The 24310-nt window shown below is 39.4% G+C and overlaps 1 protein-coding gene across 7 annotated transcripts in view; it reads left to right on the top strand.

The window, feature by feature from the left end:
* The first annotated feature begins 1060 nt into the window (after positions 1-1060).
* CDC42BPA (CDC42 binding protein kinase alpha) overlaps positions 1061-24310 on the top strand; it is a 168915-nt gene continuing 145665 nt past the window's right edge. For 6 of the 7 annotated variants that reach the window (XM_054576674.1, XM_054576669.1, XM_054576668.1 and 3 more), the window contains exon 1: positions 1106-1589. In XM_054576674.1, the coding sequence (XP_054432649.1) occupies positions 1412-1589 (178 nt within the window). In that variant the 5' untranslated portion in view covers positions 1106-1411. The other variant, XM_054576675.1, reaches the window with a different exon arrangement.

The raw sequence follows: 24310 nt of genomic DNA, 5'->3' as shown, positions 1-24310 counted from the left end.
CCGACCCGGCTCGGCCCGCGGGCTCCGGCGGGGGCGGGGGCGGGGGCGGGGAGGGGAGGGGCGGGGCGGGGAGCGGGCGTGCGCGCGCGGGCGGGGGGCGCGGGCCGCCATATTGGATCCGGACTAGGCGCGAGTCTCCGCCTGCGTGCGGCGGGGACGGGGAGCCTCGCGGAGCCCAGGGCGCGGGCGCGAGAGGACCGGGAAGGCGGGGGAGGGGTGGGAGGGAGAGGAAGGGAGTGGCTGCGAGCCGGGCTGCGGCAGCCTCCGCGAGCCTCACCCGCGGCAGCAGACCCTCCTCCGGCGCCTCGGCCGCCTCCCTCCTCGCCGCGGAAAGATGCCCTTAACCCGGGGGTGTGAACAAGAGGGAGAAGTAGCTGCTGGAGCCGCCCGCACCGCCGCCGCAGCTGCCGCCGTCCGTGTCCTTTGAATCCCGACAAGCACCCCCGCTCCAGGGCGTCGGGAGCCTCGGCGGGCGGCCGCGGTGCGGGTGTGGGGAGACCGGGCTCTGCGCCCGGCGCGGGCCAGGCCGGCCGACCAGCGACCACCGACATGGAGCGGGCTCGGGCGGCCAAGTAGCCGCTGCTCCCGGAGCCCGGCGCCCAGTGCCGCCCGCAGCCCGCGTTTCCAGCCCCGGCCGCGCCGCCAGCCAGGCCCCTGGGAGAAGCCGGGAGGAAAATGAAGAGTTGTCCTCCGCAGCCGTTGGAAATGGGACTAACTGCAAAGCCTTAAAAAGCAGGAGCTCGGAAGGAAAAAGGAAAAGCCTCCTCCGGGCAAGACTTGGCGTGCTCCGGGCCGAGGGGCTGCTTCAGGGACTCGCCCCCTCCCTTCCCGCTGGAGAAATTGCCGCTGATGCATCATCCAAGCGGTGGTTGGGAGGATTTGCAGCCGAATTTTTGGTTTTCCCTCCCCCTTACATACATTCTGGCTTTTTCCTCCCTTTTCTGTTTTCCTTCTTCCTGGGAAGTGAATTGCTGATGCAGATCGGACTTAATTCATTAATGATGCAACCGGATTCGTTTCAGGATTATGTTGCACGAGTTGAATTTTGAATGAAGGAGAAGAGTTCCCCCCCCCCCCTTAAAGAAGTGTTGACTCTTTGGTTCGTTGTACTTTTAATTATTATTTTATTTAAACATACGAATTAATTGTATTCTTTAAAAATGTATCAAATATATATTTTATGGTAACTATCCCTCAGAATATATGTATATGTGCGAAATTGAAGACGCTTCAGTTAAGTGAGGGTACCGGTGTGTTAGATGTTTAATTCAGCACCGGCATTGCGTGACAGTTGTTTGAATAACAAGTGGTTTGTTTTTAAAACCACACCTTTTAAACTTTAGGTTCAAAGAATCATAGTAGGAGTCATTAATAATAATTTAAAGGAAATCCAGCAGAAATCGAAGCCAACATGTCTGGAGAAGTGCGTTTGCGGCAGTTGGAGCAGTTTATTTTGGATGGGCCGGCTCAGACCAATGGGCAGTGCTTCAGTGTGGAAACGTTATTGGATATACTCATCTGCCTTTATGATGAATGCAATAATTCTCCGCTGAGAAGAGAGAAGAATATTCTTGAATACCTAGAATGGGGTAAGTTTGGGTTAAAACAAACAAACAAGCTCCATATTACGATTTAATCGTTAAAGGGAGTTACCATGAGTTAACTCTGAGTACATAAACATATATGTAATATACAGCATATAATATGTAGTATATATGCTATCTTACTATAATAGGTATTATATGGTGTATATATTTAAAAATATGTACAATAGATAATAGATACCCATTATTCAAGATTTTTCCCCCCAAGTTTTTGGTAAATATTTTCCCAAGAGTACAACCAGGCTCCTCAAATGTGCTATTTAATGTGGAATTTACAAGAAAGAACTTAATGTTTTTAGGTCAACAGTAAGAGCTTATGACTAATTCTGTGATAGGCAAAAATGGATGATTGCTGGTGGTATAACAGATATTCAATGGAAAGGTATTTATTAGTGGAAACATTCCTTCCCAGACTCTGGAGATCACTCTGGAAATGGGAGGAGATATTAAAATATCTTACGTCAACAGGAACTTGAAGATAGTGATCAGTGGGTTTTATTTCATCTCCATTTAGTTCAAGCAAAAAAACTGTTGAACATGGACTTTCCATAAATTGTCATGTTTGTAAGATAACATGACATACATGTTTAAAAATTTTGTTGACAGTGGTTGGGAAAGAATGTTTGGGAGCAGCTCCTGCCTGAAAGTTTGATTTACTTTACATTTAATTAAGATCTAAAGTGGTTAGAATTGTGTCTTCATTCTCCTAAATATAGATGGGATTTAGAAGAGCAACCCTAGTGCAGTAGATCAGTGATGAGGGCAGACGCTCCCGTGTGACCTTCAAGCTCGCAGGCTGGGCTGAAGTTCTTCTGTATCCAATGTGACAAGTCCATTCAAACATCCAGCTGTTTTCTATTGGAAGAATACACGTCATCACCCACACCTGTATTGGTACATTGGCTTTGCAAGGCTATTAGCCAAAGGAGTACTGTGTTTTGTATTTTTGGGATACTAGCAATTTTAGTTTGTTGGAAAGTTCTGATACAAAAGTGTCTCGGTTCCCAAGTAAGCCTTATTTTCCTGAAGTAAAGTTAATTGGTGATTATTTTGAATTTTTAAATTAGAAATATATTAAAAATTAGCTTGTCAGGTAAATCTCTCATTGAACATTGCTTGCATTTATATATATGTACATACACAGTAGATGCACACTGAATATATATACAGTGTATATACATATACACACAGTGTATATACATATATAAAAATATGAATAGTATGGTTTTTTAAAAACAGACTACCAGGCTTTTATTCAGAATCTAAGAATTCTAAACCATCTTTCAAGTGATTTCTTTCTTAAGAGTGAAATAATTTTGACTTCAGTACTGGTTTTGTTATGTCTTTTATTTTAATATGTGGAATAAAATATTTTATAAAGCTTGTGTAGCTTTATATCTCATGTTTTATGAATTTAGAAAAATTTTAATGGTTTTTCTTTTTGAGATTTAAAGAAGTTTTTGGTACCTTTAGAGTTTCAGTTCTTGCATTGTCATTTAGTATCTGTCCTTTCTTATCTGCAAAATTATGACGAGAAAAAACCATATGCTCAGTTACCTTTTGGTATTAAGAGTTTACATAGTAGTTTTATGCTCTGAGATATTTTGCTGTGTAGTATTATCAGAGTAATTTATCTATATTTTCCACTGAATATGTTTCCTTGGGTTTTGTTTCATATATATTAGAAAACCCCTTGTTTATACAAATTTAATTTAAGCCAAATAAGCCAAAAGTCAAATAACTATTTGGCCAAATACACTTCATTTTTATTTTAAATAATTTCAAACCAGAGGCTTTTCATGATTTAAAACAAATTAGGTTTCAGTAGTATGCTTCATATTTTATCTCGTTAGGAGTCTGAAAAGACATGACAAGAATGTAGTCTTTTAAGTGGTCTGCTGTGTTTCTCAGTGATGGAGAACAAGAGATTAGCATTTTGGAGGAATTATTTGGAGCGCTTCGCCGGTAGGCAGTGTCTGTTAGATCTCAGGCATTTCTAAGTTGGGAGTCTGAGATGCTGAAAGTGGGAGTTCTCACCCACGGAAGTTGGGTCAGGAGTAAGAAAAGACATGTAAGAGTGGAGAAGCTGTCAAGAAATGTCATAAGTCGTAGTACTTCTACTGCCTCTAAGTTATTTGAGACTTTAGGTTATTGAAAAATGTGTCTCTTCAATTAAGTATTGCAATAGGTCAGCTGTTCTTCATCCATGAATTCATTACAACATTTTGGGGAAATGTCCTATTTTTTTTTCTTGTCACCTAACATTATATAAAAACAATTAGATTAATGAAATTTCCAGATAGTGAATGGTCCTCAATTTAATTTTTTAATCATTATTTTTGGTCTATGATGGAAATTTACAGAGGTTAAATTTGATAACTTAGATTTGCCTTAAAGTGATAGTTTTTAGTTTGAGTTTTGAAAAACCCAATATTTGCAACAGGAGAGCAGTAGTAGTTAAATACTCTGTGCTATATGCTGTATATTTCTGTTCGGTCTTTGTGTTAATGAAAGTGTCATTTAGATATTCCTTATTTTTATGCTGATGATAGGCTACTTTTAAAAAAGAAGTCAGCCAAGATTCTGTCTACCTTGCTTCATTTCCATCAATTTCACTTTATTTCTAATTATGGTCCATTTTACTTTTACATTGTTACAGTTAATGTTTTGTTCATTACACTATCATGACAATGAGAAAACTGATGCTTCTAAGTGAGGTGTATATGTGTTCGGTAGCAGTCCTTGCTCTTGGCGCTAATGGCTTGAGGAAGAAAATAAACAGAGCTCTAGAGAGGAAGAGGGGATTAAGCCAATGAGCAATAGTGTACCGGGACAAAACTTCCTTACGGCCATAGTCACTTTTAAATTTAATAACGTTTTCCAGTTATATCCAGTAAGAATAGAGAGACTGTGTTCTGTCACCTTTGTTTTTTAAGTTGTTGAAATGATTATGTTGTATGTTGGTTCATAAAATTAGAGTTTTGATGTCCGTAGTACAATTCTAGAATGTTGCAACAGAGTTGTAAAGTAAAAATAACTTTTACATTATAAACTGATTTTGCTAGTAATAACTAAACGAGTATGTTCTTCATTGGCTTGGCTGCCCTCTACTTTGAAATGGGGAATTGGAATTTAGGTAATTTTTTACCAATTTACTTAAAAAGTAGATGTTAAGGTAGTATTACTCAACATGAAAGAAACATTCTTGCTATTGGTATGTGTATGACTGGTTTTTGATGCTCCCTGAATCTTGGACGTTGTAATATTTTATTTAAAGTAACCCTAAATAACAGTAACTTTACAGCTTATTGAGTGTATACATACACACACACACTAGTGTGAAGAATTTATAAACTTGTTACTAGAGTGTATCTGCAGGTACTGTGGTTTAAACTTTTCCTTTCATTAGAATAGTTTTAAAGATTCATATTTTTTTCTCATATGGGTCGATTAAGTGAAGTGATATTGGCTTGATTAGAAGGATCTAAATCCTCTCTAGTATACTTTGGTCTTCACTTCTGTTGGTCCTTGTTATTAGCTTTTCCTGAGTAGAATTTATTAATCATGCCAAATTGTCAACGTGTTCATTTAACACAGATGAGTACGATTATTTTTGTTGCTCTGGCCAGTGTGGCTCATTTGGTTGGAGTGTCCTCCCTGTAGAGTGAAGGGTCGTGGGTTCGATTTTGGGTCAGGGCACAGGACTGGGCTGCTGGTTGGGTCCCCAATCAGGGTGCATATGAGAGGCAACCAATCGGTGTTTCTCTCTCACATTGGCGTTCCTCTCCCTCTCTCTCTCTGTCCCTTCCCCTCTCTCCAAGATCAATAAGCATGTCCTACAGTGAGGATAAAAACTATTTTTAAACATGATTTTTATTTAAATTCTCAATTAGGATCTTTACAAATATCATCAGAAATAAAGGTTGGGGACTTATTTCCTTTATAACAGCCACCTAATATTCTATTTTAAGAACAATAGTGAATAAATACAGTGATTTGATTTAACACAATGTTATTTTTAAGAATCTATTGCTTTGTGAGTGAAAACAGGGATGTCAGGATTAACACTGAAAATTTTAGCAATTTGTTTATTTTATGTGGAAATGTAAGGTATACTTTAGCATAGCAGTCTAAAAACAAATAGCATAATATGTTGCAAACTTTATGAAATGTCCCATACTTCTTAGGATTTGATTAATATTACATAGCAAGCTCAGGTTATTTTATGATAAAATAGCTGAACTTGGTACAAATTAATATTTTATTGTACTATCCTCTGGCAGTCAAAACCTTTCTTATAAAACCTTTTCTCTTTGGTACACTACTCACAGTGTGTTATATAATATATGTAGCTCATTGTTTTTCATTCTCTTGGTTTTGATTAGTTTGAAAGTCCAACCAGCATTTTAAAAATTAAATAGACTAGACTAGAAAATATCAAGTACATCATGTGTAGAAAAAGATTAAGTGTCGTTATACACAACTTGTGTTTTCTTGTGTTTCTTACTGTAGATTGGGATCAAAAGTGTTTGAAACTCTAGTGTAGGTGAAGCTTAAAGCTAAAATATGTGGACTGTCTTAACAGCGAAAAGATTGTAGACATAGGTCTTTTTTTCAAAAAGCACAGCCTGGTGAATCTAATGACGAGAAGGTGGTTAGGCAGGGACAAGATACTTGGAGAGAGGGGCTGTGGGAGAGAGAAGAGTAAGAACATGAACATGAATGAATGTAGTTTTCCTGGGTTGCTGCTTTGGTCTGATCTGTGAATGGTTGGGTATTCTTAATTTAGGAGAATTTAATGGGCAGAGGAATTAACTTCCCTCCTTTGTATCTGATGGTTCATTTCCTTTTCCTTTTCTGACTTTGGGCTCTTGGTTGCTGACTTCCATTGATTGTCAGAGTTGGGTAAGCTTGAACATGAGGAATAACTGCATGACCTATAGACATTGGCAGTAGTTTTTTGGTTCTATCTTTTAGTTACTTCTCATGAACTCTTGAGTAGATGTAAGTGAGAAAGTAGTGTTTGCTAGTTCTGTAGATTTTTCTCATCCATTTTTACACATGAAACTGCCATTGAGAGTGACTTTAAGATTTTGGTAGCTAAAACCAAGAATTGCTCGGCTGCATTTACTGTATCTGAGTGAGTCAGACAGTTCTTTCCATAATGATTTTTGTTTTTGAATGGCCCCACTACTAGTATAGATTATCCCAGACCCATGACTGGCTGTGTTTTGTCGTCACTGTTTTCATGGTCAGTGTTTTCTTCTCCACTGATATCTGCTCAGAGCTCTGGAACTGCTCTTCTCAGCCAGGAGTTCCACACTCCCTTTCTGCAGTGTCCGCTTCTCTTTCCAGGGCGTGGGTGGGAGTGGCTGGCCCTCTGTTGTCTAACACCCCTTCCTCAAAGCCCCCCCCGCCCCCGCCCCCGCCCCCATTCTGGTGCTGCTTTATCTCCTGCCATCGGAGAGAGCACCACTGGGCTCTCACGGTAACAGGAGGCAGAAGACCTGGGTCCCCACTTTGTAGTCTCCATGTTTGTCCTTTAATTCTTCCTCATATGGTTGATCTCCTTGTATTTGGAGTCAGGGCTTCTTCACTCTGGGCCCCCCTCCTTAGTTTCAAAATGTGTCTGGAAACCCATGGGATGTTAATAGGTGCTTTGGGGAGGAGAGTGGGAGAGAAGGTTTACATGCCTAAATGAATTTGGGAAACTATTTTAAATAACATTAAACATTAAAAATACTGCAGGTTATCCTAGAATTATAAAATGTATATGACTTGGAATCATTTTTTTGCAGAGTATCTGGAAGATGGCTGGCAATCAGTGTCCCATGGAATGTCCTCTCTTTCAGTATGCCATGGTGCTCTTTGTGTCAGGCTTCGAAGAGAGAACTTTGAGGGAAACTGGGATACTGTGTGGTTTGGAGAGAGAATCCAAATCTGAATAAGTTATATTTTACTTAGTGGTAGTGGACTTTTACCTCTCTTCTGTGTAATAGTCATGTGAACTGAAAAATAAACTGAATCATGGCAGATAGTAGCCCAAGAGCGATGCCGGTGAAAAGGGCATTTAGGGAAAGCGCCATATAAAGTAGAGTGAAATGAGATATAATAACAAACCAGTGCCATTAACCTATAAAATCCTTGTAGTTACTGAGAAGACTCTGTTTATGACCTATTCGCATTCTAATTAAACTTATTTTTCAAGTATAGGTGTTCATAGTGGATACAGAAACTCTCGCTTTATAGCTTTAGTTACTATAGCTGTAACATGTTGCAAAACTATTGTCTATATGAAACAACTTTATTCATTACTTTGTAACATTTAAGAGGAGAAGATCATGGACTTAGACAATTTTAGAATCTGTTGTAGTGTTCAGTATTATATTGTTTAAAGTTACAACTTTTAGCTAAGCTGTTGTCTTCAGACTTTTGGACTAGTGTGGGAACTTTACCATTATTTATAACATTGTATCTGTGACGCTGTGGGTTTCAAGTGTTAGCACCTATTAAATGTTGCATACAGGAACCAGAAAATGCAGTCTTTCATTAAAGAGGAAAACCATGTATAATTGGTGCTGCTTCAGCACTTTGTGAACAGTTAGAACTTTGTGACTATTATAAACTTGTATTGTGGGCATTAGAGTGGCGGATGGTAATAACAGAGGTAATTCAACTTGACTGTTTGAAGACAAATAGCTTTTAGGGGGATAAATGTCTTTCTCTCTCTCTCTCTCTCCTGAGATACATTTATTGTTTCCTTTAATTTTTCCCCAATACCACCATCCCTTTTACTCCCAATCTAACTGTGCTCAAAAGTACTACTTATGTGGATGAAAACATCTTTTAAAAATACATGTGAATTAGTTCAGTCATGTGTAATCATTTTACTTTTGAGTTTTATTTCAGATTGCTTACATGTCACTGTAGGCTTAATCAATGAAAGAAACCCCTTCCATTCAGTTCGCTTTATTCTTAGTGCTAAAACTTAATTTACACAGAGTTTCCATGGTGAAGATCTATAAGCGGAATACCTCAACCTGAAACACTCCCGTCCTAAGTCAATATACTGGTAAAGAATGCGCTTTGGGTTCAGACTGACTCTGGTATTTAGCTGGATGATTTAAGGAAGTCACTTAACCTCTTTTATCATCTGTAAAAAAATGAGCATAGTAGTAGTAGCAGCTTATTTTGCCAAAAGATTGAAAGTTGGTTTAGGAATTTTTTTTTTTTCCTGGTGATTTATAGTTGAATTTTGTCAGCTTTTTTTCCCCATTCTGGGTTTTGTTGTTTTTTTTTTGGGTGGGGGGTGTTTCTGTGAAGCCTATGGTAAAAGAACTAATATGCTGGATTTTGGTTAAGTTTAATTGAAATGTACTAATGCAAAGAAGTAAATAACTTCATTTCATTTATAATAATAATGAAAAATTAGTGATGTGCTGCTCACTTTGGATTATGCAGCATCCATAAATGCATGTCGTGTGGTTTGACAGTGAGTATGAAGAAAATAAGCATTGCACACTGGTGTTTCCTAAACTATACTTTAAGAGGTAAAAATGAATCTTCTGAAATGAAAGGTTCAGTGGATAGGTAGGACTGAGAAACAGTTCATTGCGCCCCTCTGGGTGGTACTGGACAAAGCGCATTATCAGAGAAGAGTTTTTAAAAGATCTGCAGTACAGCAATCTCTTTAACTTTGTTTTCTGTATCATTTGCCTAAGTCGTTTGACTTTGGAACCTTTCTAAGAGGAACAGCTGGTTTGCAAAGATGTTCCTGCTAACCTAGTGATGTTTTTTTTTTCAGTAGAGTTCGATCATTTTTAAATTCAGTTACCTCTCTTACAGAATTGGTACAGAATTTGAGAGAGAGGCTGTCCTGGCTGTGAAATAGAACACAGCAAATTACATTTTATGAGGGTTTTGTCAAAGCAGCATAGTTGTTTTACCACAACAAGAATCCCATCCTTTGAGATCTGGCTTACTGCTAGGGGAATGCCCCAGGCTGACTCAGGCAATATTAAAAGCTGTCAAGCATTTATGTAGAAATGCTCTGTCCTGCGATTACTTGTTTGAAAAGATTAAGAAAAGCCCATGGTGGCTAAAGCCCCGCTTTGAGATTGTATTGCTAGCTAACTATGGCTTTGCCTGATCAAAAATCATAACTAAGAAACATTCAGAAACAGACTACAAACTGAGGTATGTGGTGAAGCTGAAATATTGATATGATTATCATAAAGCTTTTCCCCTATTCCATACTTTCAAAATTTTTCCTGGAATTTATGCTTAAAACTACAATAACATTTGAAAGTGTAGGGTGATTTCTACTGCTGCCTTTTTGCTGCATGCCTTTGTAAGGTGTTATCCCATTTCTGACTGATGCAAGCTAAGCTGACAGTTTTTTCCCAGGAGTCCATTGCGGAGTTACATTGCTTAAGGTTGTGATGAAGTGATTATATGCTCTGTGTGTGTGTGGCGGGGGGCGCTGTGTTCCTGTGGTAATCCCAGTTAAGTTTAGCAGCTCTTGGTTTATCCTGATTTTATTCAACCTCTGTGTGCATCTGGCTCAATTGATTTGTCTGCATTAAATGTATCTAAACATATGACATCATTCCTGGATCTTACTGGCCTTATGAATCATACTTTTTTTGCCCCTCGATGACTGCTAAGTAATCTGTAACCTCATTATTACATGTGCCCCTCAACTGAAAATGTTGTGAGTCCTACACATGCAGGGCCTTTGTTTAGTAGAAGGACTTTTACTAAACATGACCCTTTGTTCATGTCAACATCCTGCTTACTATCCCACAGTGACTACTGAAAGCTTTCAGAATGACATTTAAACTCCTTAACATGGCGCATGAATTTTTAATGATACGGTCCTTGTCTATTTCCTTAGTCTTTTTCTTCTCCTTTAGAATATAAATCTAAAATTTACAGAAAACTTGCAAGTACAATATAATGTTATCCCTTCTGAACCACATGAGAATAAAGTGCCTCCTTGATGCCCTGTCATTTCCAAATACGTTTGTGTGTATTTTCTAGTCTTTTGATAATCATATGCAACTATAAAAATCAAGAAATTAATACGGATGAGCTATCATCTAATCCTTAGACCTAATTCAGATTTGTTTGTTGTCCTGATAATATCTTTAGAGCAAAAGGGTTCCGTTCAGAATCACATGTTGCATTTGGATGTCATGCCTTAGTGTCATTCCGTCTGGACGAGGTCTTCAGATTTTTCTCAACTTTCATGACTTTGGCACTTTTGAAGATGGCAGGCTAGTTATTTTGCAGCATTAGTAGTAACCCTAACCCTGACCCTTTTCTGGGTGCGGGGAGAGAGAGAAGTGGCTTCTATAACCCTCTCAAGAGGAACGCGGTGTTACCTTTCAAGGAAACACGCAGAACCTCTCCTTTCCAGTCTCAATGTGCACAGTTAAGTCTTAGGTCTGTCCGTGAGCCGGTCGTTGCATTGGTGGGGTTGTTGTGGTAGATGGGCTGTGGAACGGAAGTGTAGACAACGCTACTAGGGGTCTATGTGAGGTGAGTGAATGGGTTCTGGGTAAACCGCAAAGGGCCTCCCTCCCCTTGGCGTTGTGGTTAACAATTTACTCGTAGCATTTTCCTTTAGGAATTATTAGTGCTACAGTAAAGTTTTATGGGGTTCTTGTCTTTTCCCTGATCATCTTTAAGTAATGCCTTCTCAAGTATGTGGTTTTAATTTAAGGATTCTGAGCCAGCATTATCATGTGGAAGACAGAAAGGATGCATTATAGGTAGTGCTAATTTAATTTTAATTTTAAAGTTGCAAATGATCACTAAAAAGATATTTTTCTCATCCATGCCATCTTTTGTTGGCTTATCCCTCTCTTAATGCCTATAAAATTTATGGTGTTCATTTTTGACAACCAGTTGACTTATCTTGGATTATTAATTGCCTTTTCATATATGTCATACCAAGGATCATCTCTAATGCAAATTCTAGTGTATCTTTATTGCTAGTCATATATGCAGAGGTTGGGTTAAGAGGTCTGTTTAAAGTCAATTTAATAAATAGTTAATGTGCACAATAAATATCATGTATAATAGAGATGTGGGAATTATATATGTATAATGGAGTGTGGGAACAATAAAGATGAACAATATGTGGTTCCTGCCCTCAAGAAATTAAGCAGAATTTAAGTGTATTAAAAGAGGCACAGGAGAAAGATTACTGTTGATAAAGGGGAGTGGTCAAGGATCACTCATGTAGGAGACGTTTGAGCTGTTCCAAAAGCGATGCTGTTTCATGTTTCATAGGCGGGGGCATGTTAGATGAAGGAAACAGTGGAAGGCAGAGTAGGGAGACAGCAAAGCTCGAAGGCGTGTGCTTGGAGCAGAGTGAGGGAGTAGTGGGAAGTAAGGTTGGAATGGAGAGTTGGGGCATTTCAGCTGGCTTATTACATCATTTGAATTTGACTCTGTAGGCTTTGGGAAGCCACTGAATAGGTATTTGTTTTTAAAGAAAGGGGAGTTGGGAGTTGCTTTCTATCAAAGCACAAAAGCCTTAAGACTTGTAGTCTTTTGTTTTGATAGACTGTTTTGGTAGTATACGCATTAATTCATTTTAACAAATATTTATCCCGTATCTCTTCTGTGGCAGGTACCAGTTTCTGCAGATAGGACAATGAACAAGACAGTGTGTCTGCTGTCATGGAGATTACATCATAATTTGAGAGAGTCAGGAAATAAACATGTAAAATAGGATTATTTCGGATATTGGTAACAATTATAAAGAAAATAAACATATGACTAACAGTGTTTTGAGTGGTAATTTAGGTTGGTTGGTCACGGGATGAAGTCTGTGGTTTTGGACTGAGGAACCAGATGAATAACAACACATAATATTTATTATTTACTGCGTTCAGGCACTGCCTAAGCAGGATTCACAGCTTATCTTATTTAATCATCACCCAAAGAAGGTAGCATTATCCCTCTTTCACAGAGGAGGAAACGGAGGCACAGGTCTGCAGTCTCATGGCCAGCAAGTGACCATCCCCAAATCATTGGCGGCGAGATCCAAATCATTTGACTTTAGAGCACACTCTTAGTTGCAGTTACTCAGCTGCACCGCCATCACTGAGCTGGAGTTAAACGAGGGGAGGACTGTGAGAGCGGGGAGAATCCGGAAGTCGGCTCTGGCCAGGCTGAGTCTGGGGCGGCTGGCGGCTGATGCGCTAACCGCAGCACGCGCTAGTTATTCGGGTACGGTTAGGCCTGGAGGGACAAATTTCAGATTCATCAGCTTACAGGTAGGCATAGCCATGGGACTAGATGAGATTTCTGAAAGGAAATGTGTCGTTAGGAAAGAGAAAAGGGCCAAGAGCTAACTCTGGAGGCATCCAAAATTCAGAGCTTGAACAGTGGAGGGGGAGCCAGAAATGGAGAGTGGGAAGTGGGGGAGAAGAAAACCAGGAGATGTTCAGGGAGCAAAATACGCTTCAGCAGAAAGGAATATCAGACTGTCAATGTGTCTGCAATGCAGGCAAGGGTCCAACTGGAGTCGGATGAGGAGCAAATGGAAGCAGAGGGAAAGCCATGTATCTGACGGCTCTTGAAAGGGGTTTCAGTGCACTGGGCAGCAAAGGAATTCGGTGGTAGCTGGTGGGGGACATGGGGTTGGGGAGGGTTTTAAGCATGAGGGAGAATTATGGTTGATTAAAATGAAACAACAGGAGAAAGAAACTCAGGGAACATAAATTCAGGGATTGGGCTTTGATTGGAGCAGGGCACTTGCTTTTTGTTGTTTTGTTTTTTATAGTAGAGAAGCAGAGGACAAGGTTATAGTTACAGGTAAGTTAGTAGATTTTTGTGGTGGGAAGATAAAGCAGTTCGCTTCTGATTGCTTCTATTATTTCAGTAATTTTTAAGGCAAAGTAATCAGATGAGAGTGTTGGGAGGTATTGGGATTACTGGAAAAAAGTTTTTAAAAATGTTAAGATTTTTTATCTTTAGAGAGAGGGGAAAGGAGGGAAAAAGAGCAGGAGAGAAGCATCAATGTGAGAAACATGGGTTGTTTCTCATTCGCGCCCTGCCTGGGACCAGGACCTGCAGCCCAGGCATGTGCCCTGAGCAGGACTCGAACTGGCCACCTTTCTTGCTTTGCCGGATGATGCCCAAGCAACTGAGGAGATAGGTGCATCAGGGTCCCCAAGACCACCCCCAGGTCAGGCGTTTCACTAGGAGGCGGAGGGGTTAGGGAACCTATTATTAATATAATTTTTGGAAAATCGCTGTTCTTACCCTAAGCATATTAATATTGCATTTCCCCATTCGCTCTGTGTCAATGGAGCTTTTTCCCCTGACCCATGGCTGTGGTGTTACCCAGAACCAGTGGGTCCTCTCCCTTCCCCTCTTCTTAAGCGTGTGTCCAGTCCAGGGTTATTTAAGGTCAGGTCTTCCGAGTGTCTGGGCAGTGCTCTGTCGCACTCCCTTTTCCCGTCTCCGAGTTGGGATACTTTCAAAAGCTCTGACTCTGGGTAGAAGGTAGAGGGTGGAGGGTGCTCAGAGGCAGAATTGCTGCCTGGGGCGCAGGGTGGCGCCCCAAGGTCTCCCACGCTGGCTCAGTGCAGCAATGGGTGTCTCCCGGAGGAGACACACCAGCCAGAGGAGGGCGAGCCTGTGAGCTCTAGGCTGCTTCTGGGGGTCCTGAGAGAGCTGCTTGTGAGGGCCTCGTGCCTGCTGGACCTCGGGACCCAGGACAGGAGCCCTCATCCAGCATCACAAAGGCTGGGGTGAGCTTGGTGGCCCTTGGCTGGCCAACTGCCTTTGTCCCAAGGTTGGGGAACTTGGCCTGGTGACACCCGTAAGAGCTGTGTTCCGAGAAGCCCTGGAGTTCCCCAGGCACGTCTGGGGTGGGAAGCAAGGGCAAAAAGGTGCTGCGGGGCGAGGGCGCTGAACCTACTGACCTCCACGAGGTTCTGGGGAAAACCAGAGCAGCCAAGCAGGAAAGAGAGTTCTAATGATTAAAAGGGCTTCTGAAAAACTAAAAAAGAATTTAAAAAAACCAAAAAAACTGCAGCATCAAAGGGGCTTTGATCAGGCACCAGGCTGTCCTAGTTTGGCTTGGCTTGGGTCCTCACAGGCCTCGCCTAGTCCATGCTCCTTGGTGCCATGCCGGTTCGGGGTACGGACGGCTGGGGCGTGGGGTGTGGTGAGGGCCAGGCAGCAGGCGGGGCGCTGTGTCAGGACCGAGGAGCAGGCACCAGGCACCAGGCGGCTGCTGGCTGCTGCGGGAGGCTGGGCCGCCAGTAGCAGCAAGTCTGTCCCAGGGGACCTCGGGGGTAGTTCTGGCCCGGAGGCACAGTGCTGACGCCCTGAGTCGCTGAGCTGAGAGCCATGGCGGGCCAGCTGATCGGAGGGTAAGGAGGAGTGGAGGGGGCCAAGGAAAGGGTCCCTGGCCACGACAGCCCTCCTCACGTCCTGTACACGGTCCCTGTCTGAAAACAGCCACCAGGACGGAGCCCACTTTGAAGGTGTCATCGTTTGCTTACACCTGAGAGTCAATTAATTAAAATCAGATTAAAAATTTTGTTAAAATACAAATTGTCCATTTCATTAAAAAAATGTCTGTTAAAGCGCAGGATTATAACCTACTGTAGTAGCCTTCAAATTGAGTTATCTGTAGTGCATGAAGGCTTCCCAAGGGGGGGTGTGGGTACACGCACTTGTGTGGGAATCAAATACCTGATTCTCCACTTCACTAAGTGTTGTTTTCTGAAACCCAGTGTCGGAGAACACTCCGAAGCCTGCTAGCTTTCTTTTTCCACGCCCATTTCACAATTGCCCGTCTCCCATTTTATAAAATAAAGGCATACTCCTTTCCTGTCTCCCGTCTTGCTATGGAGCATTGCTTTGGGTGGTGAAAATCTCCCGAGTGCAGGACGAAAGGGACCCTTTGAGAAGGCCTGTCTCCCCGGGGAGAGCCCCCCGGAAGCGCGCCTATGAAAAGCAGTGGGGCAGGGGGTACGCCTCACCAGCTGACCAGCTCATGGTGAAGCGCTATCATCCGTCTTTCTGAAAGCTCTGAAGCAACAATGGTTGATGCTGGGCTATGTAATAACACATTCATTTGAATTAAAAATTAAAGTCAGACTTTTTCTAACAGAAAATAAGTCATATTTTTGCTGATTGGTTTGACAGTGAGGACTGGCTCTGCCATTAGATTATATGGTGGGCATTTCCCATAAATTTTTATAAATTCCAGGTTTTGGTGGAATTCTATTTAAAGCACATATGCAATATGTTGGAAATGACGTCATTTACAACCATTAAACCTATAATTAAATATTTGAGCTATAATTTAAAACTGTTCAAGGGAGTATGTTGTTTTTCCAGAACCTTTGTAGAGACAGTATGTGAACAAAAACATTTCGTGACCAGGGCTAGTGTGTTGTGTGTAGAAAAAAGCTGGGTTACAGGCTCAGTCTGAGTGGCCCAGCTTTGGATCTTGTCCCTGGCGATGTTGGCTTTAGAAGTTATTTTAAAAACCCCGTAAGTTTTATCCAGTATATCTATTCCTAATTTTTAAAGAGATTTTAAGGGTTTTTTTGTTACTTTGAGTGTAGGATTGTATCCCTTTTTTGCATTTATTGTGGTAATCATAATGATTTTTCATCTTTATTCTATTAATGTAGTGATTGACATTGAAGTTTGAATATTGAATGCATCATGCATTGCTGGATTAAACCAGCTCAGTTGTGATAAAACATATATTACGGACTTGATTTACTAGTGCTCTGATTATGATCTTTTGCACTGTAGCACGAGAGAGATTAGCCAGTAGTTATACAGTCTGTGTAAGTTTCAGTATCAAGAATATGCTGGCCTCATAAAACAAATTGGAAAGTATTCTCTCATGTGGTGCTGGTATCATTTCTACCTTAGATATTTAAAAATTTGGAAGAATTCAATGACAGATTTATCTCATCCTGCAGTTTTCTTTTTGGAAAAGTTTTTCAGTAGGGATTCAATTTTGCATTAAATATATAACTAATTAAGTTTTCTATTACTCTTTGTTTCATTTGACAAGTTGAGTTTTTATAGGAATTTGCTCACTCAGAATAACAATCTTCTGTTTAATCTCTTAGCATCAGTTATTGCGTACATTTTTATTTCTAATGCAGTTTCTGTCTTGATCTTTTTAGAGATGTGGCAATGTTAAAGAACTAATTTTTTGTAATGTTGATTTTTCTTCTATTTTTATATTACTGTTATGTTTTAAATGCTTTCTACTTTCCTGTTTCTATTTTATTTTTGAATTGGGTTGTTTAGAGGTATGTTTTAATTGCCAATGTTTCTTCTGTGGTTGTTGTATCTGTGTCCACCAGACTCAGCTTGTTGTTTAGATTGTTCCAGTTTTTATCGGCTTCACCTATCAATGACTCAAAATGTGTTTTAAAGTTACTTATTTTGACAAGATATTTGCCATTTTTTTCCATATAGTGGTGTCAGTTTTTGCCCATTATATACTTCAAGGCCAGGTTAAGTAAGTGGGTACTGTGTAGAACTTTCCTGATGAATTGCTGTTTTTATGGAATGACAGTCATCTTCTGGTGAGGATTTTTGCCTTTGAGTTCCCCACTTTTTCTTTCATTATTAAAATTGCAGCTTTATTTTGGTTGTCTGGTGTATCCTTTCTATTCTTTTATTTTCATTCATTCTGTATTTGTGTTTGGATTTTTTTTGAAAAGTGTATAAATGGATTTTTGTCCCTCAGTGTGAAATCTTTGTATTTTCTCTGTAGTGTGCAGGCCATTTACATTTATTGTAAATAGAGATTTATGTGGATTTACTTCTACCATTTTTTAATCTATTTTTTAACTTTTAAAATATTTATTTTTCCATATGTTTCTAATATCTTTAGGATTAATTCAGTATATTTTTCTGAATCAGTTTTCCCTTCTACTTGTTTGGATGACATACACTCTATTTCTCTTCCTTTGGAGGTGAGCCAATTGAAAATTCCACATGTTAGTTATCCAAGTGTAAGTTACTTTATCTTTCTCCCAAGGGTCCTTTTTTGTGACCTCTGGTCTCCATTTCTTTTCATTGGGAGGTTGAACTTGGATCAGATATCGCTGTCTAAATCATAGCTGTTGAGAAGTGTGTGGGGGGGAATTTTAATAGTTCTTTGGCCATTGGGTTCCTCTCTCTTACTCTTTATACCCCCTTGCACCATATATTATTGCCTTTCATTACCATATATTAATGATTTTTATAAGAAAAACAAACTGCTACAAACCCAAGGGTACCTAATTCCATAGACTTCCTATAACACTTTAGTCACAAATTCACAGTGGGGGAAATCTCTTCCTCTTCCCCTCCCCCTTCTCCTCTTCATTTTCTTCTTTCCCATTCTCCCTCTCCTCCCCCTCCCTTTTTTCTATAAATGTATATATTTGAAACCTGTCAAGGCAGGTTCCCCCACCCAGATGGTCATCTCTCCATGGCTATGCGCTTTCAAAAGCTTTGGGTCATTATGCCTTTTCCCTTGTTCTGCATTACACTTACCTCCATGGGAATTCCTGGGAAACTTTGAGAAGTGCTCTCAGTGATCCATGATGCGAATGAACTGCGCCCCATGGTCAGTGGAGGTTCAGGACCACGGACAGATGTGCGTGTGCCCCTGTCTGTCTCACAGCCACACCCTTTTGCAGGCTAGGACATTATTCTGAAGTCTCCACTGTTCATCTTTTTTTTTTCATTTTAGGTTGAACTCCTCCCCATTTTTATCAATTATCTTATAACTAGTTCTTGCCCTTTTTTTGAAGCTCTCATCTCATCTCCTTCTAAAGTACTTATCTCAGCAGTAACTTTGAGTTAATAAATAGTTTTGTCTCCATAAAGAAACTGAGAATTAGATAGATTTAGCAATTTATCCTACATTACATAAACGATTCAAGTATGACCAGGTTTGGAACTCAGGTTTTTCTGACTGTGAAGACAGAACTCTTAATTTCTTGGTATACTTGATATAAAGCTTTTTAAATGTGTTTTATTTTATTTATTTTTAGAGAGAGGGGAAAGTAGGGAGAAAGAGGAGAGAAGCATCAGTGTGTGGTTGCCTCTCACACAACCCCGGCATGTGCCCTGGCTGGGAATTGAACTGGCGACTCTTTGGGTCACAGGCTGGTACTCAATCCACAAAGCCACACTAGCCAGAGCTTTAAATGTGTTTTAAATCATTTTATATTTAAAAATTATCTATGCACTTGCCCCATTTCTGTTATAGTGCTTTTTCTAGCTACATTGCAAGAGCTCCTTGAACTTTAGGGATAGAAACCATTTGACCATTATAGTTTACAAATATTTTCCCTGTTTGTAGTTTATTTGAAACTTTAGTACAGTATTTTAAAAAATAGAACTTTAAAAATTTGTTAAACCCTTCTGTCTTTTTCTTTCGGGGTTTTGCTTTTTGCATCCTGATTACAAAAGCTCTTCTTCATCCCTTGAACATAAAAATATTCTATTCTATTACACTTAGGTATACATAGATTGTTTTTTAGACAACCTACCTATATTTGAACTGATACTTTTAAAGCACATGTTAATGTCCTGTAAGGCAAGATCCTTTATATTTCTTTTAAAATGTTTTCTTGGCCATTCTCCTACATTTATTCTTACAGATGACTTTAGAATCATTTTGTTAAACTTTTTTCTTCCCTAAAATCTAATTGAGTGGAAGTGCTCTTTTTGAAAAAATATAAGTAGCCAAACTTTTTTCACTTTTATCATATTTTAAACATATGGAATAGTTCATAAACACCATTTTATAATGGCATTCTCACCAGCTGCTGAGTGGAAATAAATTTATATAGTAATAAATTTATATAGAAATCTAGGGTTTAACATACTTGGACATATTGGACAAATCTGTCTCACTGCAAGTTATTGTAAATAAAGATTTATTGGAACATAGCCCTGTCCATTTGTTTATATATTGTTATTTACTTTCATGATACAAAGCCTAGAATATTACTGTGGCTTCTACAGAAAGATTTACCAACCTCTGTGTTAATCTGTCTCTTTTCCAATACCACACTCTTTTCTTTATAATAACTTTAAGTAATGTTTTGATATCTGATAGGAATAGATGTACACATATCTATTACCTGTGTTTTTAAAAATTTTCATGCTTTTCTGAATTTTGTCTTACAGCTAACTTTAGAAACAGCTGTTTATCTCAAATATATTGGAATTTTTAAAAAAAAATTGCAGTCTTTAAAAAAATATAGCTTCAAAGAGATGAGATATTTTAACTACAGTTTTGCAGTTTTAAAATATTTGAGTAAATAATACTAGCTAGCCAGGGTCTGGCACATGGTAGATTCTGAGTAGATACTATTTGTATGAATGGTTCAGGGTTCTTTGTACTATCTCTTTTGCTTGGAACTGCCTATCAGCTTGGTATAGATATTCATTAAAAGACATTTATCATATCTTAGCTGGCAGCATCTATATAGGTGAATTGCATATGTGTTGGTTTAAAAGGCTACTTATTTTTACCAGGTGATATTTTCTGTGATGACATATACTGTAATTTGGTTTAAATTTACAGTTAATAATTTACATCTTTAAAATTTCTTGTTTATTTTATTAAGCATTTCTGTGTGTGTGTGTGTGTGTGTGTGTGTTGCACGGTTCTATGTGTGTGGCTCTGTTGACTCTGCTTACTAAGTCGCCAAAATGATATACACATATGGACCACTTTGAATTCCACAATAACTCAATTATTAAAAATAAATGCCTACTCTGTCAAACATACAATTTTTGGTATTTAAAAGTGAATAGGATAATTTTACACACTGTCAACTATCTGTTGTCAACAAAAACCTCAGAAATATACCACTTACAATTTTGTTCTTTGTACAAATGTGTGGTCACAGTATATTTCACTATATATTTAAAAGCGCACTGTATATTGTATTTGAAAATACAGACACAGAACCTGATATAACTAATAAGTAAATACTTTAGTGGGGTTCTGGTAGTTACTCTTGTCCCTGCTCCTTCCTCCCTCTCCCGCACCTACCCTCTGCATGAATTCCTCTTGCCCGGCCTTAGCGCCGGTCCCTGACTCTCCTGTTACTCCGCTGCAGAATAGCATCAGCGTCCATAGTAGGAGGACATGCAATACAAAGTGTAAGGTGGAGGCAAACTGGAAGGATGCACACCCACTGGGGAAATTGGAGAGAAAGGGAGGAAGCGAACTGGAAGTGAAGGGAAGGTTAAATCTCTTGCTCCAGGACTCCCTGCTCTGTCCTAGGCCTCTCTGTGCTTTTAGGCTTTCAAATTCACCCATTGGTCTCCTCCATCCACTCTTTCTCTGTTGGAACATCTCGCTTGGTTCCTTTCTTAAGCCATGGTAGCTGTCATCAGTGGTTTGCAACCAGCAGTCTGTGGTCCTGCCAGACCCGGACAGCAGCTGTGGGAGTAGGGAGGCTGGAGGGATGGACTGCATGAGACTCCACATTTAGATCTTCGGTTACATTCAGCTCGGAAAAATGTGGATGTTGCAAGGTACTTCTGGCGTTTCATTTCGGAACCTTGACTTCTTTGTCTTTTAGGATCATTCCTTCATTTATCTGTGCATTCGACAGTGTGCAGTGAACCAGGCAGCGTGCTAGGAGCTCAGATAGAAATTTGCTTTCTTCTTTCAAGCTGCAAAGAGATCATTTTTTAAATCCTAGAATTATTTTATATATGATTCTCTTAATTTCAGCACCTTCCCCCCCCCCGCCCCCCCCCCCCCCCCGCAAAAAAAAACTTCTGGGAAGAAGGAGGCAGCACATTATGTTGGAAAGGCTTTGGAGCCAGACAGAGCAGAGTTTGAATTCTGTGCCACTTGTTAGCAATGCAATCTTCAATTGATTTTACCGTCTGAAACTTTTTTTTTGGTAAAATGGTAATAATAGTACTTAACATAATGATTGTACATAATGATTGTGAGGGTGAGAGGATTTGGGACAGGTTGTCAGAATTTACACAGAACAATTATTTCTTTGTTGCTGTACGAGCTGAGGCATAGTGATACTCTGACTTACTGCAGAGAGTAACTCTGAGTTCAGTTTTAATTTGTTCCTTTTTCACAGCTTGGTCAGTTTTCCAGCGAGTGAGGAGGTTTTCAGAGACTCGAGGGCAGCGGTGTGGCAGATAGCTCAGGAAGCAGGGGCCACCGTGGCAGCACGGAACTGCTGCAGCAGAGAAGGTCGAGACCTTGTTGTCATCAGATGGTGCAGTGCCTCGTGAAGTGGCACTGAATATAGCAGTTGTCTAGCAGCACGGCAGACCAAAATCGGTCCCTCACAGGGCCTTGATTTTTGTCAAGGGCAATAATGTAGTGATCATAAAACCTTTTTCAATCCTTGTAATGAATATAAATTTTTTGCAATTTGTCTCATTTATCCAAAGTTATTTTAATCACACCAAGTGCTTGCAATGGCCTTTTTGGTGGATCGATTTCATGACTTTTTTATGTGTCTATGTATAAAGGATTTTTGTTAAATATTGCCAATGAACTGACAGTAATAAGTTGAATCAGTTTTTCCAAATGCAATATAGAAATTGAAAATATTCAAGTAATAATTGAAATTGTGAAATGCCTGGTTCTATTTCATAATTTCATTGAATTTCTGAACTCTCAGCTCTAATAATGTATTAGGGCGGCTTTTAAACTAGCTTTGTTTTGGTTCATTTTCTTTATACTATTTGAATATCATAATATGGCAAGATAACAATATATCCCTCTCTAGGGGTATAGGGGCATATTATTGCTTCTTGCTGGACTTCTGATTGGGCCTTAGAAGGAACTTAATTACAGGTTAATGACAACTTTGTTTTGGATCCTGTAATATAGTAGAAATCAAATTATAGTTAGACTTCCATTTTCAGTTCTTACCAGGCTTGTAAGTACCAGCATGCTTTGTCAAACTTGTGTTTTTTTAAGATTTCTTCTTTAAAATAAAAAGCATTATTGTGATACTGTTCACTTACCAATTTACTCATTTGAAGTGTACAATGGTTTTGATTTATCACATTGTATATTTTTTTAAATTGTGGTAAAGTAATATAAAATTTGCCATTTTAACTACTTTTATGTATTCAATTGAGTAACATTAATTAATCCACAAATTGTGCAACCACCACCATTTCCAAAACTTTTTTTATCACCCCCAAAGAGACATTCTATACCATTAAGCAATAACTCTATCGCCCCTCCCCCCTTTTTCCTGCCCCAGGTAACTTGTAATCTACTTTCTATTTCTGTGAATTTGCCTATTACACAGGGTGGGCAAAAGTGGCTTTACAGTTGTGAGTATGCAAAACACAGAGTTAATAAAGCTATTGTAATAATTATAACCTGCATGTCTTTTTCCATATGAACAACTGTAAACCTACTGTTGTTTACCTCTGTATTTTGTATAAACTGAGTTATACATTGTTTATTTATGTCTGGCTTATTGCATTTAGCATAATGTCTTCAAAATTCTTCCATGTAGGAGCATGCGTCAAACTTTATTTTTAAGGTTGAATGTTGTCATTACATGTATATACCATATTTGGTTTATTCATTTATTGATGATGGACATTTAGGTTATTTCCAGCCTCTGGCTATTGTGTATAATGCTGTCACAAACACTGGTGTACAAGGATTTGTTTGAATCTCTTTTTTTCAGTTCCTCTAGGTATTTATCTAGGAATGAAATTGCTGGGTCATAAGGTGAATGTACATTTAGCTTTTGGAGGAACTGCCAAACTGTTTTCCAAAGCAGCTATACCATTTTGCATTCCCACCAGCAGGGTATGATGGTTCCAGCTTCTCTACATCCTTGTGAACACTTCTTATTTTCTGTTAAAAAAAAAAATTGTTAATTTATTTTTTATTATAGATATCATGAGGGTATAAAATGATAGCTTATTGTGGGTTCGGTTTGCATTTCCCTAATTATTGGTGGTGTTCAGTATCTTTTCATGTGCTTATTATCCATTTTTACATCTTTGGAGAAATGTTTGCCCATGTGTGTGAAGGCTTATTTCTGGGTGTCTATTTTGATCTCTTAGTCTGTATGCATCTGCTTGCGCCAGAGCCATGCTGTTTGGAATTACTGTAGCTTTGTTGTTACTTTTGAAATGAGAACATGTGAGGCCTTCAACTTTCTTCTTCTTTTTTTTTTCAAAGTTGTTCTGGCTATTCAGGGTCCATTGGGACTCCGTATGAATTTTAGCATGGGGTTTTCCGTTTACGTAGAAGAGACGCTTGGTGTTTCTGTCGTGCTTGCATTGACTTTGTAGATGAGATCGGGACCGCGGCGAGTTTGGAGCGCACTGCAGGTGACGCTGTCACCCTAGCAATACTGAGTCTTTAATTACGAATATGCGATATCTTTCCATTTATTTAGGTCTTCTTTACTCTTTTAGCACTATTTGTAGTTTTTAGTGTATAAGTCTTTCATCCCTTTAAATTTGTTTCTATTTTATTCTTTTGATGCTATTTCAAATGGGTTTTTATAAAATTCCTTTTAGATAGTTCATTGCAAGTGTATGGATTTATAACCATGTTTTTGAAAAGCAGGTTTATTGGAATATAATTAGTGTACCATACAAGCCACCCGTTCAGTGTATAGTGTCCGGTCTTTAGCGTATTCATGAGTTGTGCCGCCCCCATG

This window comes from Pteronotus mesoamericanus, unplaced genomic scaffold (assembly GCF_021234165.1).
Source record: "Pteronotus mesoamericanus isolate MK-2021 breed Mesoamerican mustached bat unplaced genomic scaffold, CSHL_Meso_final contig_347, whole genome shotgun sequence".
Taxonomy (NCBI): domain Eukaryota; kingdom Metazoa; phylum Chordata; class Mammalia; order Chiroptera; family Mormoopidae; genus Pteronotus; species Pteronotus mesoamericanus.
The sequence above is the reverse complement of the archived record's forward strand: the minus strand, read 5'-3'. Positions and strand labels throughout refer to the sequence as shown.